This window comes from Oratosquilla oratoria, chromosome 4, assembly GCF_046742065.1.
Source record: "Oratosquilla oratoria isolate Oo_2021 chromosome 4, ASM4674206v1, whole genome shotgun sequence".
Classification (NCBI taxonomy): Eukaryota; Metazoa; Arthropoda; class Malacostraca; order Stomatopoda; family Squillidae; genus Oratosquilla; species Oratosquilla oratoria.
Window position 1 is genome coordinate 26,858,820 of NC_134780.1, and position 16,830 is coordinate 26,875,649.

At 35.7% G+C, this 16,830-nt stretch overlaps 1 protein-coding gene across 23 annotated transcripts in view; it reads left to right on the forward strand.

Moving 5' to 3' along the window:
• Nucleotides 1-16,830, forward strand: part of syd (JNK-interacting protein syd) — a 138,637-nt gene that overhangs the window by 28,299 nt on the left and 93,508 nt on the right. For 15 of the 23 annotated variants that reach the window (XM_076183725.1, XM_076183718.1, XM_076183719.1 and 12 more), the window contains 3 exons: nt 810-867; nt 1,252-1,308; nt 1,765-1,854. In XM_076183725.1, coding sequence (XP_076039840.1) covers nt 810-867; nt 1,252-1,308; nt 1,765-1,854 — 205 coding nt within the window. The remainder of the gene's footprint in view (nt 1-809; nt 868-1,251; nt 1,309-1,764; nt 1,855-16,830) is intronic. The other 8 variants (XM_076183733.1, XM_076183735.1, XM_076183737.1 and 5 more) reach the window with 1 other exon arrangement.

Sequence of the window (16,830 nt, forward strand, 5' to 3'; positions counted from 1 at the left end):
TTTTCAGATGTTTCGTAAATCTAAGAGTTAATTCTTATAATGAGTTAGTACAGATCTGAATGATATATTCACCCCATTGTTGTCTTTATTGGATTAAATGATGACCAGTGAGGGAAGATGAAGGAAGAATGCTATTGATTTACATAGTTAACTTGTACAGGAGATATTTTAGTGCATTTTGGTCAGATTTTCTTTACAGTGACATTAACACGTCATTTGTAATTCCTTATTTATTCTCTTCTCTCCCTAGTCTCCTTCCTGTTCCCCTACTCCTCCCTATCTTTCTGTGCCTTCTCCCTTTTTGTCTCTCTTTTCTGCCCCTCCACCTATTCTCTCTCTCTCTCTCTCTCTCTCTCTCTCTCTCTCTCTCTCTCTCTCTCTCTCTCTCTCTCTCTCTCTCTCTCTATCTCTATCTCTATCTCTTTCTATCTCTATCTCTCTGTCTCTCTCTCTCTCTCTCTGTCTCTCTCTCTCTCTCTCTCTCTCTCTCACTTTTGAAGATACCCATAAACACACACACACACATGCACAAATGAACACAATAGCACTAAAATATGTGAATTGGTATGCACATTCATTTGGATTAGGAGACATTTGTATGAAGCTTCTCTGTGCAGTTTTGTTTAATTCTCACAGCGGTACAATTTATTTTAATTTTGCTAATATTTGGGCTGAATTTTTTTTCATTAATGATTGTATTTGTTCTTTTATCTTAATTATATTTTGCAATTTTTCTGCTAAAGCTCATGTGTGTGACAAAGAAGTGTGGCATTTGTTGATCCTATGCTTTTATTCCCATCTCTGAACAGGTATGGGGAAAGAAGTGGAAAATCTCATCATGGAAAACAACGAACTGCTTGCTACCAAGTAAGTATATCTAATGTTTTATTGAAAGTTTGTTGTTGTTTCTAAAAAGAAATGAGAAACGTATCAGTGAATTTGTTGCTCAAGTTCTTACTTGAAGGAGAGTTATGGTCCCTAGGTAAGGTTGAGTCAGTTTATTGGCCAATTCCATGTGGTACTTTCTTTATGCAGGGTGGTGACCTTGATTTAGACATACAGTATCAGCATAGTTCTTTGTCTAAATGTGACATATGATATTACTGGATATGATCATCAATCCATTGCCCCAAATCTATCTAAATTAATTATTACTTTGTATTGTCAAAATGTTGTGATAATATTCAGGCTTCAGATAAGTGTACTCTCCTTGACATTTTATGCTTATATTATTTTGGTTTTCTTTCCCAGAAATGCTCTTAATATAGTCAAGGATGATCTTATTGCAAGAGTTGATGAACTTACAAGGTAGGTTTATAACAATAATTGTATTTGTCTTTAGAATTTCTTATGGTAATGGTATGCATGATTGTAAATCTTTTTTTAGATTTTTTATAGTTCAGTTTTCAGAAAAAAATGTGGTTGATAAACATATGTACTGGTTGTTTCACATTTATCTTGAAATTAGCTTTTCTAGCTCCATTGGCAACAATGATGATGATGAGGAGGAGGAGGAGGAGGACAGTGACAGTAAAAATAATGGCAGACAGTTTAGTGCACTGCTAATTATGTATGTACATGTAATTAAAACATATTTGATAGGAGGTGTGTTTGAGATTAGAAAGGTTTTTGCTGCATATTTAAGCATAAACACTATTGGATCAAGACTGGTTTGTGGAATACTGGTTCAGAGTCAATAATTTAGCCTAGGTTTTGGTGGACCACAGAATTGACTTACGTTTAGGTGTCTTTGGATACCAACAGTACTAGTCATCAGTTACCTGACAGCTGCTGCCATATTGAGGATCCAGCTGGTAGAAGGACGCCACGTGATGGAATTTTGAAAATGATAAAGTAATGGAAGTAAAGAGATACAAGTACCATTCTTAATTCTGTAAAACACACACACACACATGTGCACACACAGACACCCACACTCGTCCCGTAAAATACAACTAGGTAAATACATATGCACGTACAACTCTCTTCTGGGAAGGTAGTAACTGTCGATCACAAGTCCAACATGTGATCCAAGACCATGGTGAAACACACACACGTACGTTGGATACACGGCGAAGATTGGAACTCCGGAAAAGAGGTGCAATTTTCGTGGATCTCAACGATGAGGGAGTACCTTGTTGTATTAATAGGGAAGGGGAAAGCTCGTGGTGTAGTGGGAAGGTGAAGAAATAGGAGAAAGAGGGGGATTATTGAGGAAAATGGAAGGAAATGAGGAAGGGGACAAATGGGTCACGGATCTTAGGAGAGGTGTAAACAAACGGGGGAAGAATACACAGATGAGGAACAACAAGGAAGCAGAGGTGTCAAGAGCAGAAATATAGATAATAGCAGCTCAATGGAAAGAGAACTGTTTTTATGGATTTAATGAGGGAGGAGGTGACAACCTCCCCTGACTAGTAAATCTAGAGGAGAAACTAAAAAAAATGAACTAAGAATGGGAGGTTAGGTTTGACCAATTGTCACAGGTTACCCAAAGAGTTGATAAACTGGAAGAACTAAAGAAGGAGAGTCAAAACCTAACTAAAGAAATAGATGAATTAAAAAGACAGTTAAAAGCAGTAAAAAATGAGAATGAGGAATTAAAAGAGTCCATAGCAAAGGAAGCACAGGGTTGGAGAAAAGTCCAAGAGAACAACAAAGTTGTATTTAGAGATATAGTGACACAACAGATGAAAGAACAAACTAAGGACATAGTTATTAAACTGATGAGAGAAAAGGAGAATATAGTAAGAGACATAGCGGACAAAAAGAAATGTATAATTATATTTGGGATGGAAGAGAAGTATAGTCCAAATAGGACCACAAGAGTAAAAGAGGGAAAGGAAAAGGTAAACAAGATATTAGAAATAGTTCAAGAGGATGGACATGAAACAGGGAAAGAAATTGAAGAAATATATAGACTAGGGAAATACAATACAGGTAAGACTAGACCAATTAAGGTCAAATTCAGGTCACAAATGACAGCAGATATCTTAGCAAAAACAGGGAAACTAGCTGACAGTGATCAGTGTAAACAAGTATGGATAAAAAGAGAAATGAATAAAGAGAAAAGAACAGGGACTGAAAAAGAGAAATTCTTTTGGAGAGTAGTGGATATGAAAGTGAGGAAATGGTTCATAGCAGAGAAAAACGGAAAGGAAACGGAAAACAGGATGGAAGTAACAGAAAATTAAAAGTGTCTTACACAAACATAGATGGCTTAATAACAGGCTTGAACGAACTGAGTAATTACATGATGGAAAAAGAAGCGGACATAATGGGAATTGTAGAGACAAAATTGAAAGGGCCACTACCACCCAACAGTGTAGGACATGGTGCATATAATTATTGGATTAGAAACAGAGAGGTAAAACAAGGGGGTGGAGTTATGTTCCTGATTAAAAAGGATATAAATGTGAGGAATGTCACATATGGAAAGAATAGAGTAGAGATGATTATGATGGAAGTGGAGGACAGGGATGGGAAGAGCAGGACCTTTGTAGTAGATTATGTGTCTCCTAAAACTGCCTTGTGGGAAGAGAAAACACAAAAGTATGTTGGAAGACACAAGGATAACACTAAATAAGATAATGGAAGATGGGGGAAGAATAGTTATAATGAGTGACTTTGATTGTAAAGAAATCTGCTGGGAAGAGATGACATTGAAGGGTGGAGACGACCTATGGGGAAATCTACTGCTTGACATAATCATAGAACATACAATGACACAATGGGGTCAAGAGAATACTAGGTATAGAAATGAGGAAGAAACATCGAGACTGGACCTAATAATCACATCAGAACCTGAAATAGTGAACAAAATTGTGTATAAGACGCCAATAAGTAAAAATGGCCACATATTGGTTGAACTGGAACTAAATGAGGAAAATACATGACAAAATGAACAATATAGAAAGGGAAGATGGATGGATGGATTTTTCTTTTCTTTTTTATGAAATAAGAGAATTCTTTCAAAAAGCAGACTGGGAAAGGATACACAAGGAGGAAACAACAGTAGAAGAGAAATGGAATATTTTGACAAAAACTTATAAAGGAGTGGAAAAGTATGTTCCAAGACAAAAACAAGAAAAAGGATATGTAAAGTGTTGGTACAACAAAAGATGTAGGGAGTTAAAAGACAAAAGGAACAAAGCTTGGATAAAATGGAAAAAGACAAAAGACCTGAAAAATGAAAAATATATACTAGTTATAGAAATGAATATGTACAAGTGTGCAGAGCAGAAAAGAGAAAGTATGAAAAAGATGTCATAGAAAAATGTAAAGATCAACCAAAACTATTTTACAGATTTGTAAACAAGAAACTGAAAAACAAACAAGAATTAGAGAAACTACAGCAAGAAGTTGAATACATAGAGGTAATAGAAATGGCAGAAATTATGAACAAGTATTTTAAATCTGTGTTTACGAGGGAGAACATACAACTCAGAGATATTGAGTGGGAGGAGAAAGTACCCCCTATGAAAGAGATAGAAGTGACAAGGATTGAAATAATGAATCACTTGAGTAATCTCGATGTCAGAAAATTGCATGAACCAGATGAAATGAATTTTGAGAGAATGCAGGAATGAACTAACAGACAAAATACATAGTCTAATAAATAGTTCATTGAAAGAAGGGAAAGCTCCAGGAGATTGGAAAAGAGCAAGTATAGTACCAATATCAAAAGGGGGAAACAAGGAAGACCCTACTAACTATAGACCAGTCTCTCTTACAAGTATGATAGCTAAAATTTGTGAATGATCAAAACTAGATGGGTAAGGCATTTGGAAAAAAACAACATACTAAATCCTAGGCAATTTGGATCTAGACAAGGACGATCATGCATCACAAACTGAATGTGTTTGTATTCAAGGCTAATAGATGTAATACAAGAAAGAGATGGATGGGCTGATTGTGCATTTCTAGACCTGAAAAAAGCTTTTGATAGGGTGCCATATTTAAGATTACTAAAGAAATTAGAAATTACAGGAGGAATACATGGCAAACTGCTGAAGTGGATGGAAGACTTCTTGCATGAAAGAAAAATGAGTGGTGATAAGAGACAAACACTCTAATTGGGATGAAGTGATAAGTGGAGTTCCACAAGGAATAGTTCTGGCCCCAACAATGTTTGCTATATATATTAATGATATGGATGAAGGAATTGAAAGTTATATGAACTTCTTTGCGGACGATGCAAAATTGTTGAAAAAAGTGAACTCTGTAGAAGATAGTCGCTACAGAGTGATCTCAATAAAGTATGTGAATGGAGTAGGAGGTGGGAGATGGAATTCAATATTAAGAAGTGTAATATAAGGGAATTTGGAAAAAGCAAAAAAAGAATAGTGAGATATAAATTGGGAGAAGAAATAAAAAAGTAGAAAATGAGGACCTGGGAGTCACTATTATGAATAATATGTCCCCTGAGAAACATATAAAAAAAAAATTGGAGAGACTTGTAATTTCATCAGAACAATCAAAGTGGCATTTACATACCTGGACAAAGAAATGGTGAAGAAAATACTGGTCACTTTGATAAGACCAAGATTGGAGTATGCAGTGATGACGTCACCAAGTACAAAAAAAATGTATAACAAAACTTGAAAGAATACAAAGAGCAATTACGAAATTAGCACCAACACTCTCAGAACTATCATATGAAGAGAGACTAGCAAAACTTGAGCTACAGACATTAGAGCAAAGAAGAGAGAGAGGAGACTAGATAACTATAGAATCATAAAAGGCATAGAAACTATTGATAGAGAGGATCTAATAAAATGGGATGGTAGAGGTACATGGAAAGAAAATCAAGAAAGACAGTTATAGAAGAGAACTAAAAAAGAACAGCTTTCCCCACAGGGTAATAGATGTTTGGAACAAATTAGATGAGAAAGTGGTGTGTGCAAAAACAATACACAAATTTAAAAACAGTCTAGATAAAACGAGATATGAAGACGGGACACCACAAGCATAGCTCCCCTTCCCGTAAAATACAACCAGGTAAATACACACACACACACACACATTACATACATATACCAAGGCTTTTTCCCCCTTACAAGGGAGGTAGCCAAAAAGGAAAAGGCATAAAATCATTCCCACCCATTCCATCCCTGAATACACTCCACACCCCTCCAACCTCCCTCTTATCTTAGCACCTCCTTAGCACATTAAACATACATTAAACTGAGAAATGAATACGTAGACATACAAAGACAGAAAAAAAGAAACTGAAAAAGATATAATAGCAAAATGCAAAGATCAACCTAAACTGTTCTACAGATATGTAAATGACAAACTAAAAGACAAACATGAAATGATAAAACTGCGTGAAGGAAATCAGGAATACTGTACACAGAAGTTGTAGAAATGGCCGAAGTAACGACCAGATACTTTAAGTCTGTTTTTACAGTTGAAAGCTCACAATTGTGGGATGATAGGCACCAGGAAGGATCCCCTAAAATGGAAGAAATAATGGTGACACAGAAAGAAATAAGGGACCAAATAAAGAAACTAGATGTCAGAAAGTCATATGGGCCAGACGGAATAGTGAACTGGATATTAAAAGATTGCATAGACGAACTCACAGACAAAATACGCTCAAAGAAGGAAAAGTATCGTAAGACCGGAAGAATGCTAATATTGTACCAATATATAAGGGAGGAAATAAAAGAAAATCCAACAAATTATAGACCAGTATCCCTTACAAGCACAATTGCAAAAATATGTGAAAGAGTTATTAAAAACAAAGGAACTAAACACTTGGAAAAGAACAAAATATTAAACCCCAACCAATGTGGATTTAGAAGTTTAACCACTTCACTCCGGGGCACATCGCACGTCTGGCAGCATTAGCTGCCCGACGTGCGATGTTGCGTCATAATAATCGCATTATAAAAAATAAAGTCGGTGCTCAATCGTTCGTTCTCTTTCACCCGTGAATTTTTATAACCATAGAAAATATGAAGCCAGTTTAGAGAGAATGGAGGTTACGTAGGTACGACTACAATAAATATAATCAAGACACCGACGTCGGCATCATCGTGTACCCACTTGCTCCTCATGACGCCTACGTAGGCGTCACCCTATGGAAGTGGTTAAGATCATGTACTACAAACTTAATATGCTTTTACTCAAGATTGCTAGACATAATACAAGAGATGGCTGGGCAGATTGTGCCTTCCTGGACCTACAAAAGACTTTCAACAAAGTACCACACAAAAAACTACTAAGAAAAATTTAACTAATAGGTGGAATACAAGGAAAATTATTGGAATGGGTGGGAGACTTCTTGAAAGGAAGAAAAATGAATGATACTTAGAGAAAAGAACTCAAAATGGGTAGACATGATAAGTGGAGTACCCCAAGGCTCTCTATTGGCTCCGATAATGTTTGCTATTTATATAAATGACATGGATGAAGGAATTAAATGCTACATAAACTTCTTTGCAGATGATGCAAAACTATTGAAGAGAATGAGTAATGAAGAAGACTGTAAATCTTTTCAGGGAGATCTGGACAAAGTCTGGAATTGAAGTAAAAAGAATGAAGTGAATTTCAACATTAAAAATGTAGTATAATGGAATTTGGAAAAAGCAAAAATAGAATATCCGGTAAATATGAAATTGGAACAAAAGAAGTTACAAAAGTAAATTCAGAAAGAGACCTAGGAGTGATCATTTCAAATGACATGACACCAGACAAACATTTAAACAAAATAGTTGGAGAAACCTACAACTTAATAAGATCAATGAAAGTGGCCTTTGACTACATGGATGAGGAGATGGTGAAGAAAATCCTAATTACACTGATAAGACCAAAATTAGAGTATGCAACGGCACTATGGACACTCAGTACAAAAAAAAAACATACAGAAACTAGAAAGAATTCAAAGAGCACTAACAAGGAAGGCACCAACACCAGTATGCTGACATATAAACAAAGATTGGACAAACTAAACTTATTAACTCTGGATCAAAGAAGAGAAAGAGGCAATTTGATATCCATATATAGAATTATGAAAGGGATGGAAATCCTTGACAGGGATGATCTACTTAATTGGGACAGTAGAAATACAAGGGGACACAAGAAGAAACTTAAGAAGGACAGTTACAGAAGAGATCTGAAAAAGAATAGCTTTCCACATAGAGTGATAAATGCACACACACACACATGCACATACAGCTCTCTTTGGGGAAGGTATTAACTGTTGATCGTGAGTTCAACACATGATCCAAGACCATGGTGAAACACACACACATGCACACACACCCATGACCAATGAAGGAAGATCACATACTACTAGAACTAGAATTAAATGAAGAAACAAATAGAGAAATAAACGAAAAATACAGAAAAGGAAGACTAATGCATAACAAAACAGGTTTTGGGAAACTTAGAAAATTCTTTCAAGAAGCAAATTGGGAAAAATTTAATAATGAAGAAACAAAGGTGGAAGACAAATGAACAATTTGGAAGGAAATCTATAATGAAGGAGTGGACAAGTATGTACCTAGACAAAAGCAGGAAAGGGTATACATAAAATCCTGGTACAATAAAAAGTGCAATGAGGCAAAAGACAGAAGAGATAGAGCCTGGAAAAGATGGAAAAAAGAAAAAATCTGAGAAACGGAAAATATACACCAAACTAAGAAATGAATATGTAAAAATACATAGGGAAGAAAAAAGAAATTATGAAAAGGACATAATAGACAAATATAAAAATCAGCCCAAATTATTTTATAGATATGTAAATGGCAAACTAAAAAATAAACAGAAAATAAATTACATCAAGGTAACAGAGTACATAAAAGATATAGAAATGGCAGGTATTATGAACAAACATTTCATATCCGTATTCACCAAAGAAAAAGAAAATCTACAAAACTGAACAAAGAAATGAAGTAAGATTTCCTCCAATGAAGGAATTAAATATTATGCTCGTGGTGACCCATTTTTGTATCTCGCAAGATCAAGTTTGTTCTTAAATTCTAGTATTGTGTTTACACACAATTTCTTTTGTTCAATTTGTTCCATATATCTATCACTCTGTGTGGGAAGCTGTTCTTTTTCAGGTATCTTCTGTAGTTGTCCTTTTTGAGTTTCATTGCATGTCCTCTTGTTTTTCCTCTGTCCTTCTTTATTAAATCCTCTCTATCAAGGCATTCTTTTCCTTTCATAATTGTATAGACAGTAGGTCCCCTCGTTCTCTTCTTTGTTCCAGGGTCAGCAATTCCAGTTCGGCCAGTCTTTGTTCATATGTCAGGTTTGAAAGTGTTGGGGCCATCTTTGTTGTTGCTCTTTGTATTCTAATTTTCTTATATTCTTTTTTGTACTGGGTGACCATATCAGCACTGCATATTCCAGTTTTGGCCTTATCATTGTTTGTAATATATTCTTAACCATTTCATTATCTAGGTATTTAAAGGCCACCTTTATTGATCTCAATAAATTGTATGTTTCTCTGACTACAACTAGGTAAATACGCATATGCACATACAACTCTCTTTTGGGAAGGTAATAACTATTGATCACGAGTCCAACACGTGATACAAGACCATGGTGAAATACACACATGCACACACTCACACAATAGAAAACTCACCAAACTGTGAGGAAATAGAAATATCCCCCTCAATGAAAGAAATAATTGTAACACAGAAGGAAATCAGTGACCAAATCAAAACCCTTGACATCAGAAAATCACATGGTATAGACGGAATTGCAAATTGGAGACTGAAAGAATGCATGTAGGAATTAGCAGATAAAATATCAATATAATTAAATTCTCACTTCAAGAAGGAAAGGTGCCACAGGACTGGAAGAATGCAAACATTGTACCGATTTATAAGGGAGGAAACAATATCCATCTAATTACAGACCGGTCTCCCTGACAAGCACAATAGCAAAAATTTGTGAAAAGGTCATGAAAAATATATGGAAGAAAAAACTATACTGAATCTAAATCAATTTAGATTCAGACAAGGAAGATCATGTATAACAAACTTGATCTGTTTCTACTCAAGATATAATACAAGAGAGGAATGGTTGGGCAGACTGTGCCTTCCTGGACCTACAAAAGGCATTTGATAAGGTACCACACAAGAAACTAATAAGGAAAATAGAGTCAATGGCATCAGAGGAAAATTATTGGAATGGATGAAAGACTTCCTGACTGAGAGGAAGATGAGAATAGTAATTAGAGATAAATTCTCAAATTGGGAAGATATGATAAGTGGTGTTCTGCAGGGATCAGTACTGGTCCCAATCATGTTTGCCATATACATAAATGACATGGATGAAGGAGTAGAGTGTTATATGAATTTCTTTGCAGACGACGCAAAAATACTAAAGAAAGTAAGAATGGAGGAGGATTGCAACTCATTACAACAAGACTTGGACAAGATCTGGAAATGGACTCAAAAGTGGGAAGTGAAACTCAATATCAAGAAATGTAGTATAATAGAATTTAGAAAAATTAAAAACAGAATATTGAGAGATTATAGAATTGGTGAAGAGGTCAAAAAAGTAAACTCAGAAAAAGACCTTGGAGTGATGATCAGCAAAGACATGACACCGGACAAGCATATCAATAAAATAGTCGGAGAAATCTACAATTTATTGAGGTCAATAGAAGTGGCATTTGTCTATTTGGACGAGGAAATAATAAAAAAAACATTTAACCATACTAATAAGACCAAAACTCAAGTATGCAGCAACACTATGAACACCCAATACCAAAAAGAATATAAAAGAATTAGAATACAAAGAGCAACAACAAAACTGGCACCAACTCTTTCCAAAATGACATATGAACAAAGACTGTCCAAATTAGAATTACCAACTCTGGAACAAAGGAGACCTACCAACTATCTATAGAATTATGAAAGGAATGGAAATCTTAGATAAGAATGATTTATTGAAATGGGACAATGGAAAAACAAGAGGACACGAAAAGAAACTCGAAAAAGATAATTACAGAAGAGATCTAAAAAAAAAAAAATAGTTTCCTACACGGAGTGATAGACACTTGGAACAAATTAGACAGTGTGTGCCAACACTATTCAAGATTTTAAGAAAAAAATTGATGCTGAAAGATACAAAGACGGGTCACCACGAACATAGCTCCCTTCCCGTATAATACAACATGGGTTCAATTACTGCCCAGGGCTGAAATAATTTTAGTGTCGCTTGGCTGCAGGGTGTTACTCCAACTTTCGTGGGTGGGGAGTTGGGGGTGTATGTGCATGTAAGGTGACAGTATTACCCATAAATCGGTCATACGAGCTCTGAGCTCTCATCTGGGAGGTTAATATTTGTTGATCATGAGTCCAACATGTGATCCAAGACCATGGTGAATCACATGTACATACTTATGCATGTACTCAGTGGTCGGAGTCGGGTGTCTGGAAAGAGCTCTGCTGTGCTGGGCAGTGCTTCGTCGCTAGGATATTTTAGAGCAACACTAGTTGCATTTACGTATGTGAAGGGAGTTGTGAAAATCGAGTGACGAAAGTGGAGTAATCTTTATACAAATTAGTGCTAAATACTTAAAATGGAAGAAGATAAAGATTAAAAAAAGGAAAAACGAACCAGCAAAGAGATGTCTGGACGTGAGCAGGGTGGAGTCGCCACTGGGAGTAATACCCAAATGATCATGTATGAACGAAACTCCCAAATCATACCAAAGGTTGGATGACTGCTTTTTCTGGGTTTGCAAGAGAAGGTGGAATTTTAGGTAGAGGGTTAGATTTGGATAGAGAACCTAGGTACGAAAATATTTTACGAATTAGGATATTACTGATTTGTTGGATGAAATAATAGAATTGAAAAGTGAGGACAGGGAAATGTACAAAGAAATAGCTCAATCTAAAAAAGCTAATGAAGAGACCAAATTAGGAGCTTGGTAATCTGAAAAAAGAATTAACCCCTTCGATATGATGACGCCTATGTAGGCGTCATGAGGAGCAAGTGGGTACGGGAGGATGCCGATGTCAGTGTCTTGATTATATATATTGTAGTTGTACCTGCATGACCCCCATACTCTGTAAACTGGCTTCATCATATTTTCTATGGTTATCAAAATTCACGGGTGAAAGAGAACGAGCAATATACAGCGGTAACTTTATTTTTTATAATGTGAGTATTATGACGCAACATCGAACGCCTGGCAGCTAATGCTGCCCACGAGATTTTGGCCCAGAGTGAAGGGGTTACATATGATCAGAAATGAGAATTAAAGAATAAAAAATTGTAAATTTTTTGGTGTGCACACCTATGCAATATAGCAATAGAAAATTGATAATTTTGTATAGTATAATACATAAATGTAATATGCAATTTTCTTGGCAGAAATCAATAATATTTTTTTTCTTAAACCTATTTTCTAACGAATGAAGTCGCAGCTGTTAAATGATACGTTATGTTTGTTTTGATAGATGTTGAGGTCAAAGAAATGAAAGGATGATAAATAGGTCTATTCTGTTCTAGCCTAATCTAACCTAACATACCTAACCTAACCTACATAACCTAACCAATGGTTAGAATAGAGTAGACCTATTTATCATCCTTTAATTTCTTTGACATCGGCATCTATCAAAACATGATAGATGCTGAGGTAGAAGAAATAAAAGGATGATAAATAGGTCTATTATATTCTAGCCTAACCTAACCTAACATACCTAACCTAACCAAACTTGACCAAACCTAACGTAACCTACATAACATCAGCATCTATCAAAATATGATAGATGCTGAGGTCAAAGAAATGAAAGGATGATAAATAGGTCTATTCTGTTCTAGCCTAACCTAACCTAACATACCTAACCTAACCTACATAACCTAACCAATGGTTAGAATAGAGTAGACCTATTTATCATCCTTTCATTTCTTTGACATCGGCATCTATCAAAACATGGCATATCATTCAACCGCCATGACTTCGTTCGTTAGAAAATAGGTTTTAACAACTTTTTTGTTATTGATTTCCACCAAGAAAATTGCATATTACATTGATGTATTATAGTTTACAAAATTAATAATTGTCTATTGCTATGTTGTGTAGGTGTGCACAACTAAAATTTTACCAAAAAATGCATTAGATAGGTATGGGTACAAAAAAAAAAAAAAATGTAACCCTTAGATTCTTATTGCACATGAAAGACAATTTCATTGGAAACAAATTGCTTTTTAAATTTCTTAAATAGCTTGAAAAATAAGGGAGATAGGACCCCCCCCAAAGGTTTGGCTATGCTTTACAATACCAAAGTGTGAGAATTAAGGGTGGTAATTTGTAAAGATTTTGGTAAAGAAATACACAAACTCTAAAGCACTGGTCCAATTATATTGAAATTTGTAATATTTGGGTTTTATGGATTAACAAATCACCTGAGCATGTCAAAAATAATGTGGAACATCTCCATTGTACCAAAATTGCCTTTTCATGGCAACTATTAAGTTGTCAATTTAGAGATTATCAACAATAAAATCCAAACCACTGGCCCATTTGACATGCAACTTGGGATGTGAAGGTTTTATGGGTCAACAGATCACCTGAGCATGTCAAGAACAATGCAAGACCTTCCTTCTATACTATTCTTACTAACACCTATCATGTTGCCATGGCAACTATTGTCAATTTAGAGATAATCATCAACAGAGTCCAAACCCCTGGCCCAATTGACATGCAACTTGGCATCTGAAGTTTTTATGGGTCAACAAATCACCTGAGCATGTCAAAAACAATGTAGGACCTTCCTTTTATGCTATTTTTACTAACACCTATCATGTTGCCATAGCAACTATTGTCAATTTAGAGATAATCATCAATAAAATCTAAACCCCTGGCCCAATTGACATGCAACTTGGGATGTGAAGGTTTTATGGGTCAACAAATCACCTGAGCATGTCAAAAACAATGTAGGACCTTCCTTTTATGCTATTCTTACTAACACTTATCATGTTGCCATAGCAACTATTGTCAATTTAAAGATAATCATCAATATAATCCAAACCCCTGGCCCAATTGACATGCAACTTGGGATGTGAAGGTTTTACGGGTCAAAATTCATACCATAACAATATAAGTATTATTTGTCAACAACACCCTCTACATACTACGACTACTACAACTAATAGTATCTCTGACATGTGTAAACAAACAAGAGTAAGTATCAGAGAATCTCGATATGTTGAGTAGGCATTTTTAGTTAGCAAATGCACAGCCAAGTCATCACCAACAATTTCAAAGTTGCTCATTTCCAGGAGAAAAGAGACTAAAGAACATGATTATCACATTAAATAGTTCATACTGTGAAGCAAAGAAGAGAGAGAGAGGTGACCAACTGACCATCTATAGAATCATAAAGGGCACAGAAATACTCAATAGAGAGGATTTGTTAAATTGGGACAAGAGAAACACAAGAGGACAAAGAAACTAAAAAAATATAGTTATAGAAGAGATCTGAAGAACAGTTTTCCACATAGAGGGGTGGACACTTGGAACAAACTGGATGAAAAAATACATACATATACCAAAGGCTTTTTTCCCCTTTACAAGGGAGGTAGCCAAAAACAAAGGCATAAAAACCACTCCCACCCATTCCATCCCTATCATACTCCACTCCCCTCCACCCTCTTCCCTCCCTCTTATCTTGGCCCCTCCTGGATGACGGGTCATCCCTGCATCTTGTCCACTACTCTGGGTCAGAAGCAGTGTCACAAGACAACACACTGTCCCCTCATGCAGAAAAGGAGAAGACGGGGGGGGGGGGGGGATCCCTTTGGGCTGCATCAAATTTTTCTAATACCTACTCCCTCACCCCCCATCCCCTACCCATTTCACCTCATGCATCACATCATCATCCATATACAACCCTTCTCCATTCACCCCTGTCTTCTGTCCTTTTCCGCCCTTCCTCAACAGACATTCTCCTCTTCCCCAAAGCCCCTTTTACCCCATCCATCTATCTCATCTTAGGTTCCCCCCTCATGTTCACTCCTTCCACACCTTAAGTGCTGGTACAACAAAAAATGTAGCGAGTCTAAAGATAGAAGAGACAAAGCTTAGAAAAGATGGAAAAAAGATAAACGGGTAAGTGGCAAACATTCAAACAAAGAAATGATTATGTAAAAATATGCAGAGATGAAAAGAGAAACTATGATAAGGACATAATAAGAAATACAAGGAACAGCCTAAACTATTTTACAGGTATGTAAATGGTAAACTAAAAGACAAGAAATAGTAAGACTGCACCAAGGGAATAATGAATATAAAGATGTAGAAATGGGTGAAATCGAAAGTTCACAAACCTGGGAAAAAATACAGAAAGATACCCTGTAATGAAAGAAATAAGTGTGATACAGAAAGAAATTAGAGACCAAATAAAAAAGCATGATGTTAGAAAATCACATGGTCCGGATGGAATTGCAAACTGGATATTAAAAGAATGCATAGATGAGTTGACAGACAAAATATACAGGATAAGTGAATACTCACTCAAAGAAAGGTACCACAGGACTGGAAAAATTCAAATATTGTACCATTATATAAAGGAGGGGACACGGAAGATCCAACAGACCATAGACCGGTCTCCCTTACAAGCACAATAGTAAAAATATGTGAATAGGTTATCAAAAGTAGATGGGCTAAACATCTAGAAGGAAAAAATATACTGAATCCAACACAATTTGGATTCAGACAAGGAAAATCATGTGCCACAAACTTAATTTGCTTCTACTTGAGGCTAATAGAAATAATACAAGAAAGGGATGGATGGGTGGATTGTGCTTTTCTAGATCTACAAAAAGTATTTGATAAAGTACCACATAAAAAACTATTTAAGAAAAATTGAATCAATAGGTGGTATTAAAGGAAAATTATTAGAATGGATGGAAGACCTCTTGACTGGGAGGAAAATGAGGGTAGTAATTAGAGACAAATACTCGACCTGGGATGAAATGATAAGTGGTGTCCCGCAGGTTTCGGTATTAGCTCCGATCATGTTTGCCATATATATAAATGACATTGGTGAAGGTGTAGAATTTTATATGAACTTCACAGATGATGCAAAAATACTAAAGAAAGTAAATACAGAGGAAGATTGTGAATCACTACAGAAAGACCTAGATAAAATCTGGAAATGGAGTCAAAAATGGGAAGTGAACTTTAACATCAAGAAATGTAGTATAATGGAGTTTGGAAAATGTAAAAATAGAATATCGAGGAATTATGAAATTGGTGAAGTCAAGAAAAGTGAGCTTGGAAAGGGACCTAGGAGTAATTATCAGCAAAGACATGTCACCAGACAAACATATCAATAAAATGGTGGGAGAAACCTTCAATTTACTAAGGTCAATGAAAGTGGCTTTTGACTATTTGGATGAGGAAATGGTAAAGAAATATTAGTTACACTGATAAGACTGGAGTATGCTGCAACACTATGGACACCTAGTACTAAAAAGAATATAAAGGAATTTGAATACAAAGAGCAACAACAAAGATGGCACCAACACTCTCCAAATTGACATATGAACAAAGATTGTCCAAATTGGAACTACCAACCCTGGAACAAAGAAGAGAAAGAGGAGATCTACTGACTATTTACAGAATTATGAAAGGAATGGAAGTCCTAGATAGAGATGATTTATTAAAGTGGAACAAGAGAAAACAAGAGGACATGAAAAGAAACTCAAAAAGGATAGTATTAGAAGAGATCTGAGAAAGAATAGCTTCCCACACAGAGTGGTGGGTATCTGGAATAAATTAGACAAGGCAACAGTGTGTGCAAATACTATTCAAGAATTTAAGAACAAACTTTATGCTGAAAGATA